Genomic DNA, 15,426 nt, shown 5'->3' with positions numbered 1-15,426 from the left:
GGGCTCCTGTGCCTCCTAAAACATCTGCATTGGTGACTGAACCAGGCACAAGGGATGGGCTGAATGTATTCAGAACAATTACAAAATGGGTAACTTACGGCATGCCCTAAGCCCTATCACTTGGCATAACAAGGAGAGTGAATTATTCTTTGCGGTGCTTGACACTGCAGTGGGTCTTCCAGTTTCCACACTCCAGGAACTTTGGACAGGCAACTCTGGACAGGCAACTTTGGACAGAATCTTTTATGCCCTTTCTAAATGAAGACAACACTCACTCTTTTAATAAGACAAACAATGGCAGGTGTTTGAAGAGGACACAGAAAGCAGACATATCATTCAGTGTTTGCGTAACAATCTGCACTAATTTGCTCTAACTACATGCGAAAGAAAATCACAATGTTGCCTCTGCACAGGCATTTTTAATAGCATCTAATAATAGCAATGTTATAAATAATCTGTGAAATGGAAACAAAAATATACCTTTGTTTCAGGTATTGTGAACAGCTCTTTTCTGTTAACACTAAAACCCTTACTCCATTTTTTTAAATTTCTTTATGTCTTTATATAGAAGAGAATCAATTCAAAATGAAGAGCCAAAACACTTTTTATACAAGATGCATATGCTGCTATTCCTACATTTGAACTGTTTTCAGGCTAATAAAATACAATTTTCTACTGGGGAAAAAAAATAATCCACTAGAAACGACTTAACTAGCTCCAGAGATATCCTCTGTGCATTCAGAAGCACATGGGACAGTTTGCAGTGAAACACTCTGGAACAAAATGACCCTTGTACAGGCTGGTAGTCAAGTGAGAACACACCTGGGATGTGTCAGACACCACATCCAAACTGCAGCATTGATGGGAAGCAGGGGAAGAGCATGGCATAGCCAAAGCTGTGCATTTTGGGATTGTTCCTGGGGATCAAGTAAATGGCTTTCAGTGGCAAAACTCAGCACTGCAATGGCTAGAAGAACATGAGATTCAGCTCTGCCAAGCAGCCAGAGAACGATACAGTGGCATTACATTGTTGAAAATGCAGAGGACTCTTGACTGACCCGACAAAGCATATGAAGATCCTGGCTAGAGATGAAGAGCAATGGATCAGACCTTGTGCGTGCAACTGGGACCTCTGAGTAAAGGCTAACATACAGGGAGGAACCTGGGGAGAGGCAAACCTGCTCCCATGGGCCAGGCCCCACCTCTGGCTCTTTGTTATTCCATTTCTTTTTTAACCTGTTTCCAAGTCCTCTGAGGTTTGCTTGCTGTGGGACTAAGCTTTGATCCAATGATCCCTTTTGAGAATGACATACATCTTGGTTGGGGAGGAGATAAAGGTGTGCTTTTCTTCTTCAACCAAAGCACCAGAATAAAAATATACTAAGCTTCATTCAGCTCTGGAGTACTCAGTACAGGAAAGAAACGGACCTGTTGGAAAGGGTCCAAAGGAGGCCATGAGAAGGCTGGTGAACGTCTTCTATGAGGAAAGTCTGAGTGAGTTGGGGTTTTCCAGCCTGGAGAAGAGAAGGCTCTGGGGAGACCTTATTGTAGCCTTTCAATACTTAAAAGGGGCTTAAAAGAAAGATATAGGGACAGACTTTTTAGTAGGGCCTTTAGCAATAGGACAAGGAGTAACAGTTTTAAACTGAAGAAGGGTAGATTCAGACTAGATATAAGGAAGAAATCTTTACACTGACAGTGGTGAAAGACTGGCATAGTTTGCCCAGAGAGGTTGTGGATGTCCCATCCCTGGAAACATTCAAGATCAGGTTGGACAGGGTTCTGAGCAAGTTGATGTCCCTGCTCATTGCAGTGGGGTTGGAACTGGGTGACCTTTAAAGGTCCCTTCCACCACAAACCAGTCTATAATTCTATGAAATAGCAGGACAGAGAGCCTCAGCACCAGCACATGAGGTTGCTTGCGTTGTCCTCTCTGCTGGGGTTAGTGCTCCACTTGAGAGCCTGATGCCATGAAAAGCATTGCCCGAGTGTGGCCTGGGCCACTTGTCCCTGTCATCAGGGACATGCTGTGCCCTAAGCTCTGACAATGGGGCAAGGAGATGTTCACCTTGCGGTTCCTTGTGAAGACTGGCCACAAAGAGAAGCTTCCCCTTTAGACAAAAATTCCATTTATTTACAGCCTCCCCCAGAAAACAGAGGGGAGGGGAAAGAAAGAAAATGGGGAAGAGATTAAGCGAAAGTAAGAGGAGGAGAATGAACTCCCTGAGATCTTCTGTCTCTATGCTGAGGGTCCCTGGGGAAAAGACCCCTTTTGCTTTCCAGATCTGTCTTGTTACCTTGCCACATATTCTGGGATCATTTCCAAAGGTCAAATAAACGGCTGTGATTTATGCGATATAGGTCAGGACCTATTTAACAGCTTACAAAGAAGCTCCCCCCCGTCCCCATTCTCCCTCTGGCTCTTGGTGATGAGAAAATAGGTCACAGGCAGGCAGTGGGGGGGATTAATCATTTCTTCTGGCAACTGCTGGGAAAAATATTTTCAGTTCCATTTAATCATAAAGCTTTTTAATTAGTTAGTTTGCAATTTTTAATATATAGTTTATAAGCTCTTGTGAAAGGGGGCAGTTTCCTGGAAGGAGAAATCACCTGCTCCTCACATCCCCTGGGTAGCATGGATGAAGTTCACCAGTGTGGCAGAGCTTGGCAAGTCCTGGGACCAACATCAGCATGGCCATTAGGTCTCTCAGCAGCCACACAACTCCAGCCCAATGGGACAGACACACTGGCACAGCCCTGGCTTGCAGTGCCTCTGCTTGCATGGGCAGGGAGGAGGTAGAAGGAGCATGTTCCTTAGGGGTGGAAGAGCTACAGCTGTAGACCCCCTTCACATCAGCCTCCCCTGACTCTGTAGAGCAGTATGTACCCTCCACAGGAGTATGGAGTGGCTTCTCCCTGGTACAACATCTGGGTTCAGGCTGCGCACAGATGCCAAACTCACCTTTGGTGCAAATGCACAGAAAGACAGCATCACACTACATCTCAAAGACTGGACACTCAGCTGGTGTGGTCCAGCCAGGGACTAGATGCTCCCTACCATCCCAATTCCCCACGGGTCCACCTACCACAAGTGCTGCAGAGGTGAAGGAGGAAACTCCTCCTAAAGACCAGCAGATTTTCCACACCTGCAGTACCTACGCAGAGCCACTGGAACCACCACTGGACTCCAAATGCTTGACAGCCACTGCCACCTACATGGCCAACTGCAGCAAGAGAAGTAACCTACTGACCAACCAACTGCTGTAGCCAGTGTTACACCCTTACAGGAAGCTTTGCACCACCTCCTCTCCCAAAAAACCTGTACCTGAACCCTGCCAAGGTCCCGCAGTACCTTCTCATAATATTGCAGCTCATAATCCAGGATGACTCCATTGGGTTGGTCAGGCTGAGACCATGAGAGGGTAATGCTGTCCACGGTGCGGCTGACCTGGTGCATGATGGACACAGCTGAAGGAGCTGGAAGAGAGATCAAGAGAGAGGCCTCAGTCAGACGCCTGCTGTGTCCCCTGGCTGGAGGTAGGCAGGTGTATTACTGTTGCTTGAAGCTAATTAATTTGCTTCCAGCAGTGGCAGGGCTATTCAGGGGTCAGGAGATCCTGGCTGCTGCTATTTGCAGAGAGCAGCTAGGGGAGGAAAAAGTGTTTCTACTGCACAGTGAGAGTTTGTAATCAGAAAACATGCAGACAGTGTCTCAGGCAGGAAAACAGACCATTCCCAGGCAAAGTGAGGCCAGGGTTGGAGCAAACACAGCCTTGTTCCCTTGGAAAAAGCATCATCAGCCCAGCAACATGCAATCCTCCCTGCTTGCCTTGGGGAAATAGGGTTTTTGTACTTTGACGTTTGCATAGAGAAGCTTTCTAAGGCATAGGCAGATGCAGGAAGCAAGCAGCTCCTCTCTGCCTTGGTGTGCTGGGTCTGCAAGCTGCACATGCCCATCAGGGGAGGTGCATACAGCAGCCTGAGCATGCAACGCAAACCTGACCTGACACACTGACAATGGTGAGCCACCCGCCTCGCCAGAGTGCCCTGGAAATAGCACACCCACAGACGCCACTTGTCCCACTGCTCACAATGGGACCGTCCAGCAGCTCCTCAGACAACCCGGCCAGATGTCCACCCCTTCACCGCCCTGTGTTGCCTGCATGGCTTGACACATGGTCAGGTAGAAGCAGTGCAGCCTCGGCTGGGACCACGCCATGGGAAAACTGTCCTGCAGGGACCTGTGCAGACAAGCCCATGTGGCAGGACCTCAGCACGGAGCTGCCACCTTCCTGGGAAACTTTGAACAGCTCTGATCCTGCTTGCTGTGGACTGGGGCAGGCGAGCAAGCAGCCTGGACTGCTTTTAATCGGGATTGACTCAGTCAGTGATAGCAGAGATGCTACAGCACTGCAGGTATCAGCCTACAGCCGCCCCTCCTTGCTGGAGGGGTTGGCACACGGAGGTGCCCGCGCTGCCCCCTCTTCACTCCAAGAGCAGTGAAGTGCATGTCCTTGTCCACCCTGTGCCCAGCCTGCTGACAGCACACCTAATGCAGCCTGCATGGATGCCAGCCCAGAGGCCATCCCAGACCTCACACAGCACCAGCCCAGCCTTGAAGAGTGCTAACTCCAGCACAGCCTTAGTACATCTGCCAGCACAGACTCACTGCTTCAACAGCTTCGGGGCAGAGGACAAGCCTCTGGGATGGGAGAGAACTGGAAAGTGGTAGCAAGAAAGCTTCCCCATCACTTGCATGCCAGGCCTGGTTACAAATGGACGCAGAGAGGCTTGCACTCAGAAGGGCTTTTACCAGGTCCAACCCTTTCAATATTTCATGGAAGAACAACTCATTTGACAGCTCTAAGAAACAGTCTGGAAGAGCGGCACACAAAGCAAAGCATCAATTACCCATCTCCAGTCTGGTTTCCTTTGGCATTATGAGCAGCGACAGAAACTGTGCCAGCTGAGGACTGCAGACACAGCAGTGGTAGGACTGTGCTACTTGGACCAGTGTGGCTGCAGCATGTTCTTGCACATTGCTGTGATGTATTACAGCTGAGCAACTGCTCTCAAAGTATACCAACAGAAGCCATTTTTCTGATCCACCATCTGCCTTTTCACTACTGGTTTTCTGGATTCAGAGCACTGTAGCTCCCAGGATGTTCAATGCCCGTGTGCCAAGGGGAGTAAGGGCTGGATATGGTAAAGCAAAATCTGCCACCACACTGCTCCACCATTTCCCTCATCAATTTGGGTTTCCCCACTCTTGAAGGAAGGTGCAATGCAGGCTAGCCTCAGCAGAGTGTTGGTGATCACCACTTTTGTCCAGCACTTCCTAAAAGTGAGTAAGTGCAGAGAACGTCCATCATTGGAAGTATCCAAGGTCAGGTTGGACAGGCCTTTCAGCAACCTGATCTAACGAAAAATGTCCCTGTCCGTGGCAGGAAGGTTCGACTAGGTATCTTTAGAGGCCCTTTCTGAGCCAAACCATTCTCTGACTCCAGCAGATCCTGAGACCAATGCTGTACCTCCTCCCAAATGCCAATCCTTCCATCCGCTTCTGGCTAAGCCAAACCCTGTTACCCACCAGTCTATCATTTCAGACCATCCCTTACCCCAAGGCATACAGCACTGCTTCCCTCCTGCATTAATGCCCTAGTCCCACTGCTACAGGGCCCATCTTGCAAACTCCTGGGATTAGTTTCTCACACTGGTGTTAAGATAAAACACAGGTAACATTTCTGGAGCCTGTGAGCTCTTGCCAGACCTTGCTGCTTCCTTGACAACACATTTCATAGGACATCTGCAATCTCCAAGACAAATATTTCTCTCTGTGGAGAAAGGTCTTGGAAGGAAGATGTGACCAAGCTACAGATTTCCTGCAGTATGGGATTGGGACTGAGTACACAGCTCATGGTCTCTCTGGCGCATCTGAGCTGCACATGCTCTGGGAACCCGTCCCACACTCATACTCACCAGGACAGGGGCTGCATACACCCAGACCTGTCCCACCACAGAACTGGGATGTGGCAACATTCCATGATTTAGACACAGGTTCCAGGGCTGGCCTTGCAGCTGGAGAAGCATCTCAGGTTTGGGTCTCTCTGGGTAGGAGCAAAGACCCTGGGATGCTTTCTGTCACTTCCATGCTTTGTGTGCCAGCCTGGGAGTACAAGGCTTCTGCAAGGCATCTCCTGCTTCTCCAGGCCATGCTGAGGAAGCTACAAAAGATAACAGCTAGAACACCATGTGAATCATTTGTCACCAGCCATGGCCCAGGTCGGCTGCTGTGGAACTTCGTGAACCTGCCCTCATCTGGCTTAGAGAAAAAGAACCAAATAGAGGAGATGGGGCTCATCTAACGAGCGTTAATGAGGCAAATACATGGTATGTTGGGGAGGAGGCAAATGAAATGAGTGACTACAGCAACTTCTCTTATACCTGGGGCAAAGGAGTATCTCTGGATAGGCAGGAATCTCCACCATTGCATCTTCTCAGTAACTGGTCTTGCTATCACAGACATAGGGGAAATGCACCATAATAAAATCACAGAAAGATTTAGGCCAGATTTGACCTCTGGAGGTTTCTAGTTCAGCTGGCTTGCAGAGTCATTTCAAAATCAGACCACTTTGCTCAGGATCACGTCCAGTTGAGATCCGAGTATGCCCAAGGATGGGGATCCCACAGGCTCTCTGAGCACCAGTCCCCAGCTGCCTTGCTCTGGGAGGGAGAAGAAGCTTTTTCTCACATCCCATTGAAACCTTCCTCATTGTCCCTTGTGGCCATTACTACTGTCCCCTCACTGTGCCTGTCTGGGATGAGTCTGGCTCTGTCCTCTCTTTAAACTCCCTTTTGAAGTGGAAGACTGTTAGCTAGATGCCCCTCAGCCTCCTCCTCTGCAGGCTGGCCAAACCCAGCTTTTCTCACCTGTTCTCACGTCTGGCACTCCAGCCCCCAGCCCATCCTAGTGACCCTTCTGCTGGACCTGCTCCAGTTTGTTGATGTCTCTGTAGTACTGGGCAGTCCCAAAGTGCACGCAGTACTCCAGATATGGCCTCATGAGTGCCAAGCGGATGGGAACAATCACTCTCCTCAATTTTTTGCCTGTGCTGCTCTTGCTGACAGAGCACAGTATTCTGTAATGCTCCAGAATGTGGTCTTCATCACACATCTTCACAACAGCAGCATGTGCAGAGAGAGGCTCCCACTTCTGTGAATCAGTGATGGGCTAGGACTGGATGTCTGAGTTTGAAACCAGCTTAGTGGAGTCCACCAGACCTCAGAGTGACTTTCTCAGGTCCAGTCAGAGGGAAAAGCTTCCAGCCAGACAGCAACACAAATGCTTGGGCAGCTGCTATCTGGCAGCTCTTGTGCCCTGGAGAAAATGGGTCCTCCATGGTCAGCTGCAAAGCTAGGGAGAACCCTCGTTTCAGCCTCCTCAGCACTTCCACGGCTGAAAAGTCCTCGTTGCAATTCTCTGCTCTGCCCCTAAGTCGATGTGAGAGACCTACACAAATCCACGTTATCACTCTGCATTGCCATTTTCTATCTGGAAAATGAAGACAGCCATGCTGTCTCATTTCACTCCTTGCCTGTCTCATCTAATTTTACTGAGCACTTTCAGAGGCAGAGACTGCTAAGGAGTTTGATCCCCATCAGTATTTAATGCATGTAATATTACAGCTGAAAAGGAAGGAGATGAAAACAGTTAAAGTGAACAAAAAGGCCATCCAATCTTGGATAGTGCTACCTAGTGATACTCTCATCACAAAGCATTCTCCAACTCTGACAGAGCATCAAGCACTTTGTGACCAGCCTGAACTGCAATGCAGAAAGAGCTTTTCTGTCACGGGACATGGTGAACTGACAAATACAGTGGAAAAGACTGAGAGAGATATACACTTCTGCTGATAAACTCAGCTGAGCGAAGATGGTAAGAGTCTCAATATCTAAGCTGACTTTCCTGAACTGTTGTTTTCGAACAAACTATACGCAGGTTCCCTCCATGTGGTTTCTGAGTATTTCAAAGCAAAGATTTAATAAACAGCTAAAAGCAACAACAAAAAAAAAAAATATGAAGAAAGGTCTTCATTCTTCCAGCCTTTGTGCCAAGCCCTTTCCAGGACCAGACAGAGTACAGCTGGGCTGCCAATGCCAAAGATTTGCTGGCAGCATTTAACCTGGACCTGTGGGATTGGTCACCTTGTTCCATGAACTATGACTCCTCTTTGTTCCCTTGTGACAAAAGAAACAGAGCTTTAGGGACCACTTCCAGGTTGGTGACAAATGCCCAGTGCCAAAGTCACTCCCTCAGCTGTTGGCTTGCCTGGTTGTCCCTTACTCATAGGAGGTGTTGGAATTACTATGTGCAGTAATGGATGCTGGAAAATAGACCTGCCCTGTGACACAAAAAGGAGATCAGATTTGGATCACTGCAGCTCTCAGAGCCACTATCACTTTGAAATGTCACCTCCACGAATGGGTAAGCAGTGGCAGATTTACCCTGATGTGTCTTCAGATGTATATGTGCAGCAACAACGCAAAAAAACCCCAACAGAGCTTCATTTCCACAGTGGATGAAAACTTACTTTTCATGTCTGAAACTGTTGAGCCCCAAAGACACTTGGAGGCAAAATGAATCATTCAAATCCTTGAAAGACACTTTTCTACATCCTCTTTATCTGGAACAGCCTCAGATTCTTTGGATTCCTCTTAGCGGAGCACTGTGGCTTCTCCAAATTGCTGGAGAAATAAACCAAGCCAAAACCACCACTGGAGTGAAAAACAAGCTTAGTGAAAATCCACTAGTGTAAAAATGCAGATGATCCCTGCTGCAACAAAATCTGCAGCACATGAGGAGGGGAGGCAGTGACATCTCGTGTGGTGACGTCTCTGGGTTGGAAGCAAAGGGATGTGAAGGATGCTTCCACCCATGGTCATCACCCCAAGCCTCCGCACAGCCACACAACACTGATCACAGCCAGACCCTTGTCTAGGCTGGAGCTTGGGACTTCAGCACTTTACCTTAATCCTCCAGGAGCTGAGCAGACTTCTCTGCTCATGGGCAGCTCCTCAGGATGAATCCATGGGGTGTCAAAAGCTCCTACTGTCTGGCTTTTCTGCAGCCCACACAGAGTGCAAGAAGCTGCCTGAGCTCAGCTACTGGAAACACTTGGGAAGGATGGGGATCCAGAAGTACCCCACCTTCAGGTCTTAACAGCAGAACCATAGAACCAGAACCTTCCTGAAGGACAAGACAGGTATAACCACTGCCAAGGGTGTAATGACAGCTACAACAGCAGGGTGCTCAATGCCACAAGGTGGACATGTCCAGGCAAGGTGGTCTCAAATCCCACCACACAGCATATTCAGGCCCTCTCATGGAAAGACTGGGATCTTATGTTCTGCTTGACTGACTGTTTCCCAGGAAAATTCAGACTCCTCCTGGGGCAGAAACGCAAAGTCACAACGGGGTTTGGCAAGACAAACACCAGAGCCACAATGCTGTTCAGCCCATTGAACCTTCCCAACAGCAGTGTAGCAGCTTCAATAGCACAGAATGCTCCACATGTACCCCAAAGTTGGTGTTGCTAGTCTGACAGACATCCTGAACAAATGCTATAACCTAGCAAAAAGGTAACCGGCAAGAAAAGGCATCCTGTCCTCCTCTGGCTGTGCTTTGTACCAGAGCCATGTTGTGGACTATGTCTACCAGTAAGACAGATATAACCCAGGCACCATGGTGCTCCACCCTCTCCCAGGTTGGTGTTTCTGGCCTAGATAATCAGCTTAGGTACATTACTCACATCTAGCTGAAGCAGTCAGGCTAAATGTTCATTGTAGGTCCCTTCCAACTGAAATACTCGTTCTATTCAAGGGACCCTGCTGGGGAAAGGGGTGAACCAAGAGGCGCAGGTACCTCCACAGAGTGGATCTGTGAAGGATGATGGGGAACACATTAACCCGTGGATTGAGCTCTCTTCTCCCAGTGTACCTGTCAGTTCCCAAGAACACCAAATCCCAGAAGTTCTGGTGGGATGGGACCCCTTGGGTCTCTGGTCCATTCTATCTGCAGTACGATGATCCCAACACCACACCAGGGAAGGTGGAGCTCTGTTAGCCAAATCTTTAAACTTCCAAGGATGGGGCTTCCCTAGCCTCTCTGTATTAGTATCCTTCAGTATTTTTTGATTAGCTCCAGAAATAAAATGACAGTTTTTGGTCACAAAGCACAGTCTTTTTCTGCCACATTATTGTAAACAAGTCCCACCATGTCCTGCCTTCCAGTCACTCTAGCTGAGGCACATTCAGCATTTTAAAAAGCATGTCTTCCAAAGGGAAAACAAACAAAACCAAACAAAAAACCCCAAACTTTCGGTCTGAGCCCTGATTATGAAACTGAAGCCATACCAGCCTTTGCTAACGATCCCAAACAAGAACAGCAGCAGTTCTGTCTTACAGAACAGCTTCTGGAGCTCCTGACCGTGCCAGAGCTCTACTTTCTGACCTGCCGTTACTGCTGTGGATGTGTGAACCAGGAGGACAGTCTCCATGCCAGCCCCTGAGGACAGTGAAGAAGCAGAGCTTCTCACAGATCTGCACCTGGTGTGCAGCCGGGTGGATGGAGACAGGGCAGCTATTCCCAAGGACTAGAGGCAGCAGCTTCTCATAGCTCAGCATATACTACCAGATAATTAAGAAATGAAGATTTTTCAGAAAAGGGATCCTATTTTAACCTACCTGTGACTGTGAATTTCTCTACAATCTTACATCCTTGCCTTAAAGCATGTCCAGGTTTCCCTCTGATGGAGCAGGATCCATAAGGATGCTTCCTCTATGGGCAAGGAACCAGAGAGCTCCACGCCTACCAGCCTCAAGGGCTACTTCTGCTAAGGGAAACTGAAAACCCAGGTGGCACAGATCCATTACAGCAGAGGCAGCTTAACCATTGCTGACCCTTCCATGAGGGCTTTGGATTCTTTAACTAAAGATTTGCTTCATCTTGGGTATGGACAAAGGGGCATGTTAGGCATTACTAAGCCTAACGCTTGCTGTAGCCAGTGTTTTACATCCATACCAAATAGTTCTTTCTTTCTGGCTTGCCTGTTGAAAATGGTAGAAAAGATTAAGGGAAATAAGGAAAGGGAAGAAGACAAAAAGGAAAGAAATCTGAGTTTTCCAGGAGAAATAGACACTTTCAGGCAACACCTGAAAGAAGGTCACAGTGACTGCAAAACCCAGGGCAGATGGATGAGACAGCGCAAGAACATGTCAATTTTGCAGAAAATTGGGAAAGTTACCTTAACATTCTAGTCTGAACATCTGCACGAGACTGGCAACAGAACCCAGGCAGTGAGTTAAACACAGCTGAAACGCTTGTGGTGACCCTGTGCTTAGTTACAGACAAACATCCCAATTTCTTTGAGGACTTCATATTATGATGAGCCCACTGTGCTGCTTGGGAGGTTTTCCTTGCAGCTACTTGCACTGTTCTAAAATGCATCTATTATTTTCAGGTTGAAATGTATGGACTTCAGCTTCCAAGTGCAGAATTTTGTCCTCTCAGAAGAACTGAAAGATCATGAAAGTATTTCCTTTTCATCTTCTTCTCTGTTATCTAAGTAAGTGAGTTTCTTGCGTGCTTCACAGATTTATCAGCCCACATATCAATCTGATGACTCTCTTTTGAATCTTTTCCAGCTTTTTGTTAACCTCCATTTTAAATATAAACCTCAAAACTGATCACAGTAGCCAGTAACCATCTCTTTTAGCTACAGAGACAGTATCCACCTCCTCACTCAGGTTTGCTATTCCTCTGAGTGTGTCCAACAGGACACTTCTCTGACTCAGCCCAGTCCTCAGACAGTTTGTGCAGAGCTGCTGTTCCCTCTCTGTGAAGGGACAAGGTAACTGCTGCTTCCTTCACTCTGTACGCTTCCCTGCTGATGCAGGGTTGGAACAAATGCATCAGGACCCAGGACTCTTCTGCACTTCCTATAACCCTGTGTCCTGCTGGGAGCAGGGTGAGAGATCCTAGAGGCATCCGAAATCAGTGTAATTAGTAAAATTGCTATGTAAAGCTTAGGGCAATTCATTACAATAAAACTGACAAAAAGCAGCAAGGGGGCATCACACAATGTATTGGGTGAATGGGAAATAAATAGGCCCATTTTCCTCCTTGGTGTTACATCCCTGAGTTGTACCATTTAGAGGTGTTCTTAGGAAGCTCGTGTGTTTCCCTCCCCAACCTATACCCACAATACCAGGTTTTCTCAATCTGGCCAAACAAGACCAGGAGTCCTCAGGACATCTGCTGGGGCACCTTCTTCTTTTATTCAAACAGCAAGAGCTTCTAGCTGGGAGCTGTTACCTTTCTCCCAGCCCTGCTTCTTCAATATCCTACAGTGACCTCCCTCCTATCCCACCTCTACCTTTTCAGTACAGAGAGACCAAGAATAAAGACATAAGAGTCTATAAGGACTCACTTAACAGGAGAACAAGCAGGCATCTTCCTCACAGACATCAAGCAACATAATCTGACATCCTGTGACGCAGTCTGGTCCCTTATGCATGGTGGTTTATCCCATCCCAAGGGACCTATCAGGGCTACAAGCATCCTATTTCTAATAAGCTTTGATAGCAGAGGCAAATTTTCCATGTCAGATCCTGATCTTGGGCCACCACAACTGTCAGGGGCTGCTGCCACTGGTTTTTAGTAGGTCTAACTCCCAGTGATGTGATGCTGTTGAAACAAGCCCCCCCTCTACCTACACACCAGACAATGTCCACAGCACTTCACGACTACTCCCGAGCCTCTATACCCTTGGTGCTGCTGTGAAGCCGCGGAAGGTCACACTGCTCAGCCTGGGAAGCTGGACTGTTGCTCTAAAGGGAATAAAACTGGACAAGACACTGCCACCAGACAGAGCAACACTACAGGGAGCAGCCCAGGGTGTTGGGCTCCCCAGGCAGCATCTTCCGCATCAATCCCTGTCTGTTTGATGGGAGTGTTTGGTGGATTGTGTGGCTCCAGACTCTGGACTGCCTGCTGGGAGACACCAGGATCTTCCTGCAGCTTCTCTTTCATGATCTTTTAATCCATTTGAAATGCTACCAATTGCAATCTGTCCTCTGTTTTGCCCTTAGCCCCCTGTCTCCTTCATCTGCCAGTCTTGCAAGGCTCAGCCTTTCACTCCTTGCCTGCCAGTGGGTCAGCACTATTGAGATCCTGCTACAATCAAAGTGTCTCCACTCCTCTGCTGGCTTAGCTGGAAGAGTTAGGTTACAGGCAGCAAACCCCCTATCTCTGATCACTTTAATACCACTAACCCATGTCATGTCAGACAGAGTCAACATTTGCTCTGGAAAACACTCACGACAGAGAAAGCAAAGCCAAGCTGGCCTGTGGCCTCTCCCCAGCAACACTTTGAAATTACCCAGGGGACCAAAGGAAAAAAAAAGAAGAGGTGAACAGCTGGGAGTTTTCCAGCATCTCCTCGGAGCCCTCCTGACAGATCCTGGTTCCTGGAGTGTCAGGTTACTGGACCGGGAACTGCTTTTATTATTATAGGGGGGTCAGCAGGGAATTCTGGCATTTTCAATTACCCACATGCAGAAGCGGCTGTGATCTGGGGTCAGGATTAACTGCATGACCCCCAGCTGAAGACAGAGTGGCAGGGAAATGCACCATGATGTTGCAAGGCACCAGCTAGTCCAGAGGCCATGGGACAGGGCAGTAAATGGGGAGATGTAGCGCAGAAAGTTGCTGACAGAGTATCTGGCAGCAGATGCCTGCAAGTGCCTTGCAAACATGGCAAAGAAAAAGACTTGGGAAGTCTTCGGGCAGTGGGCAAGCTTCTCTTCCACTGCTTTTACCCAGGCACTCAGCTTCACTGGTTACCCAGATAGTTCCAACACATGGGAACAACATGGGAACAGGATCCCCTGTGGTATCAGAGTGGGGTATTCCTCAGTACAGGGCACCCAGCAGGTCTCAGAGCTCCTTCTGCACTTCAAGCTCCGCACAACACCAGCAGCTCACTCCAGAGAGACTAAAGGACAGTGCTGTGATCAGTCATGGAGCAAGGGCTTCCCTGACCTTGAAGCCACAGGGCCTGGAGACATTTAGGCTGGGATCCAGGCTCCAGCAAAGCCCCAAAACCAGTGTTTGAACTGGCAAGAGCACACAGGGCCTCCACGCAAGGCTGCAGGCAGGTGAAATAGGCATATGGGGCTTAGATGACCTCTGTTACTCAAGCATGGGCAGAGTAGAAAGCCAGGAAAACTCACTCTGCCCTTCCCCACAGACCTGGATGCCTTGCCCCAGTAGGTTACCCAAGGAACACCTAATCCAAATCAGCCCTCACACCTTGTCCCAAGGCATCCCAGTCCCACACAAGCCCCAGAAGGTGACTGTCACTGTGCAATGGTCTAGCTGTCCCCAGTCCAAGTCCAATCACTCAAAGCCCCAGTTCTTCATGCCCTTACTCAGCTCAAAGTCCAACTGCATCTAAGCATCTAACTGAAAACTGACTTCTTTGGTTAAACCTCCATTTTCCACTTTTCCAGGTAAAGCACTCTCCTGCCATTTAAGCATCACAGGCTTTCACACCACAGGCCCTCCTGGAGAATGGATTTGAATTTGAGGTGCTTTCCTCTAACATGAGCACTGAAAGCACCACAGTAAGGAATACCTGGATGAGGAAGTGAGGAAGGGAAGCTTTTCCTTTGTCCTCAATAGCAACACTGGTCGCTCTGCTCTGCATGGGAAGTTGGGCTGGAGACCTCCAAAGGCTCCTCCATCAGCACTTCTGTGTGTGTGACCCTCCTGCCAAAAGGGTTCACTATTGCTTGGACTATTAAAACGTTTGCTCACCCAATTTATTTCCCAGTGTCCTCCCCTCCGATGGCATGTTCAGGAGCTACATACTTTTGCAATCAATTACCTCCAGCAGAAGCTGAGGAAAGCCACGCAACATCACAGGGATGGCAGCACTGGAGCTCTTCAATAGAAAACATTCACCCTCAAAGCAGCAAAAGCACCGGACTTGACAGAGCTCTAGAATTCTGGGATTTCACAGCCTGTGAGGTTTTTGTTTCCAAGGTTCCTGGCAAGGTGGCCCCATCAGGCTGGTACCCACACTGCTTGTGTGTGTCGAGTGTCTGGAAGAGTTCCCAGCAGGCCCAGCCTCCAGCCCTGCTGGAAAGCCTTAAAAACATGGCAATGCAGTCCAAAGCTGGCCCTGGCTCTGGCCCCATTGGAATCGGCAAAGGCTTTGGTGTAGATTACAGCCTTTAAAGCAGTTCCTAATGCCACAAGCCCAGTGACTTGGCCCAGGCAGATGAAGGCTTTTGGCTGTCTTTATGCTCTTTGTTTAGTTGAGTTTGCAACCTTCATTTGCATGCTGCCATCCTGCCCATCGA

General features: G+C 48.5%; 1 protein-coding gene across 4 annotated transcripts in view; it reads right to left on the bottom strand.

The window, feature by feature from the left end:
- EPHB2 (EPH receptor B2) overlaps positions 1-15,426 on the bottom strand; it is a 142,049-nt gene that overhangs the window by 31,614 nt on the left and 95,009 nt on the right. For all 4 annotated transcript variants that reach the window (XM_030507713.1, XM_030507714.1, XM_030507715.1 and 1 more), the window contains exon 6: positions 3,353-3,477. In XM_030507713.1, coding sequence (XP_030363573.1) covers positions 3,353-3,477 — 125 coding nt within the window. The remainder of the gene's footprint in view (positions 1-3,352; positions 3,478-15,426) is intronic.

Source organism: Strigops habroptila, chromosome 16 (genome assembly GCF_004027225.2).
Source record: "Strigops habroptila isolate Jane chromosome 16, bStrHab1.2.pri, whole genome shotgun sequence".
Classification (NCBI taxonomy): Eukaryota; Metazoa; Chordata; class Aves; order Psittaciformes; family Psittacidae; genus Strigops; species Strigops habroptila.
The sequence above is the reverse complement of the archived record's forward strand: the minus strand, read 5'-3'. Positions and strand labels throughout refer to the sequence as shown.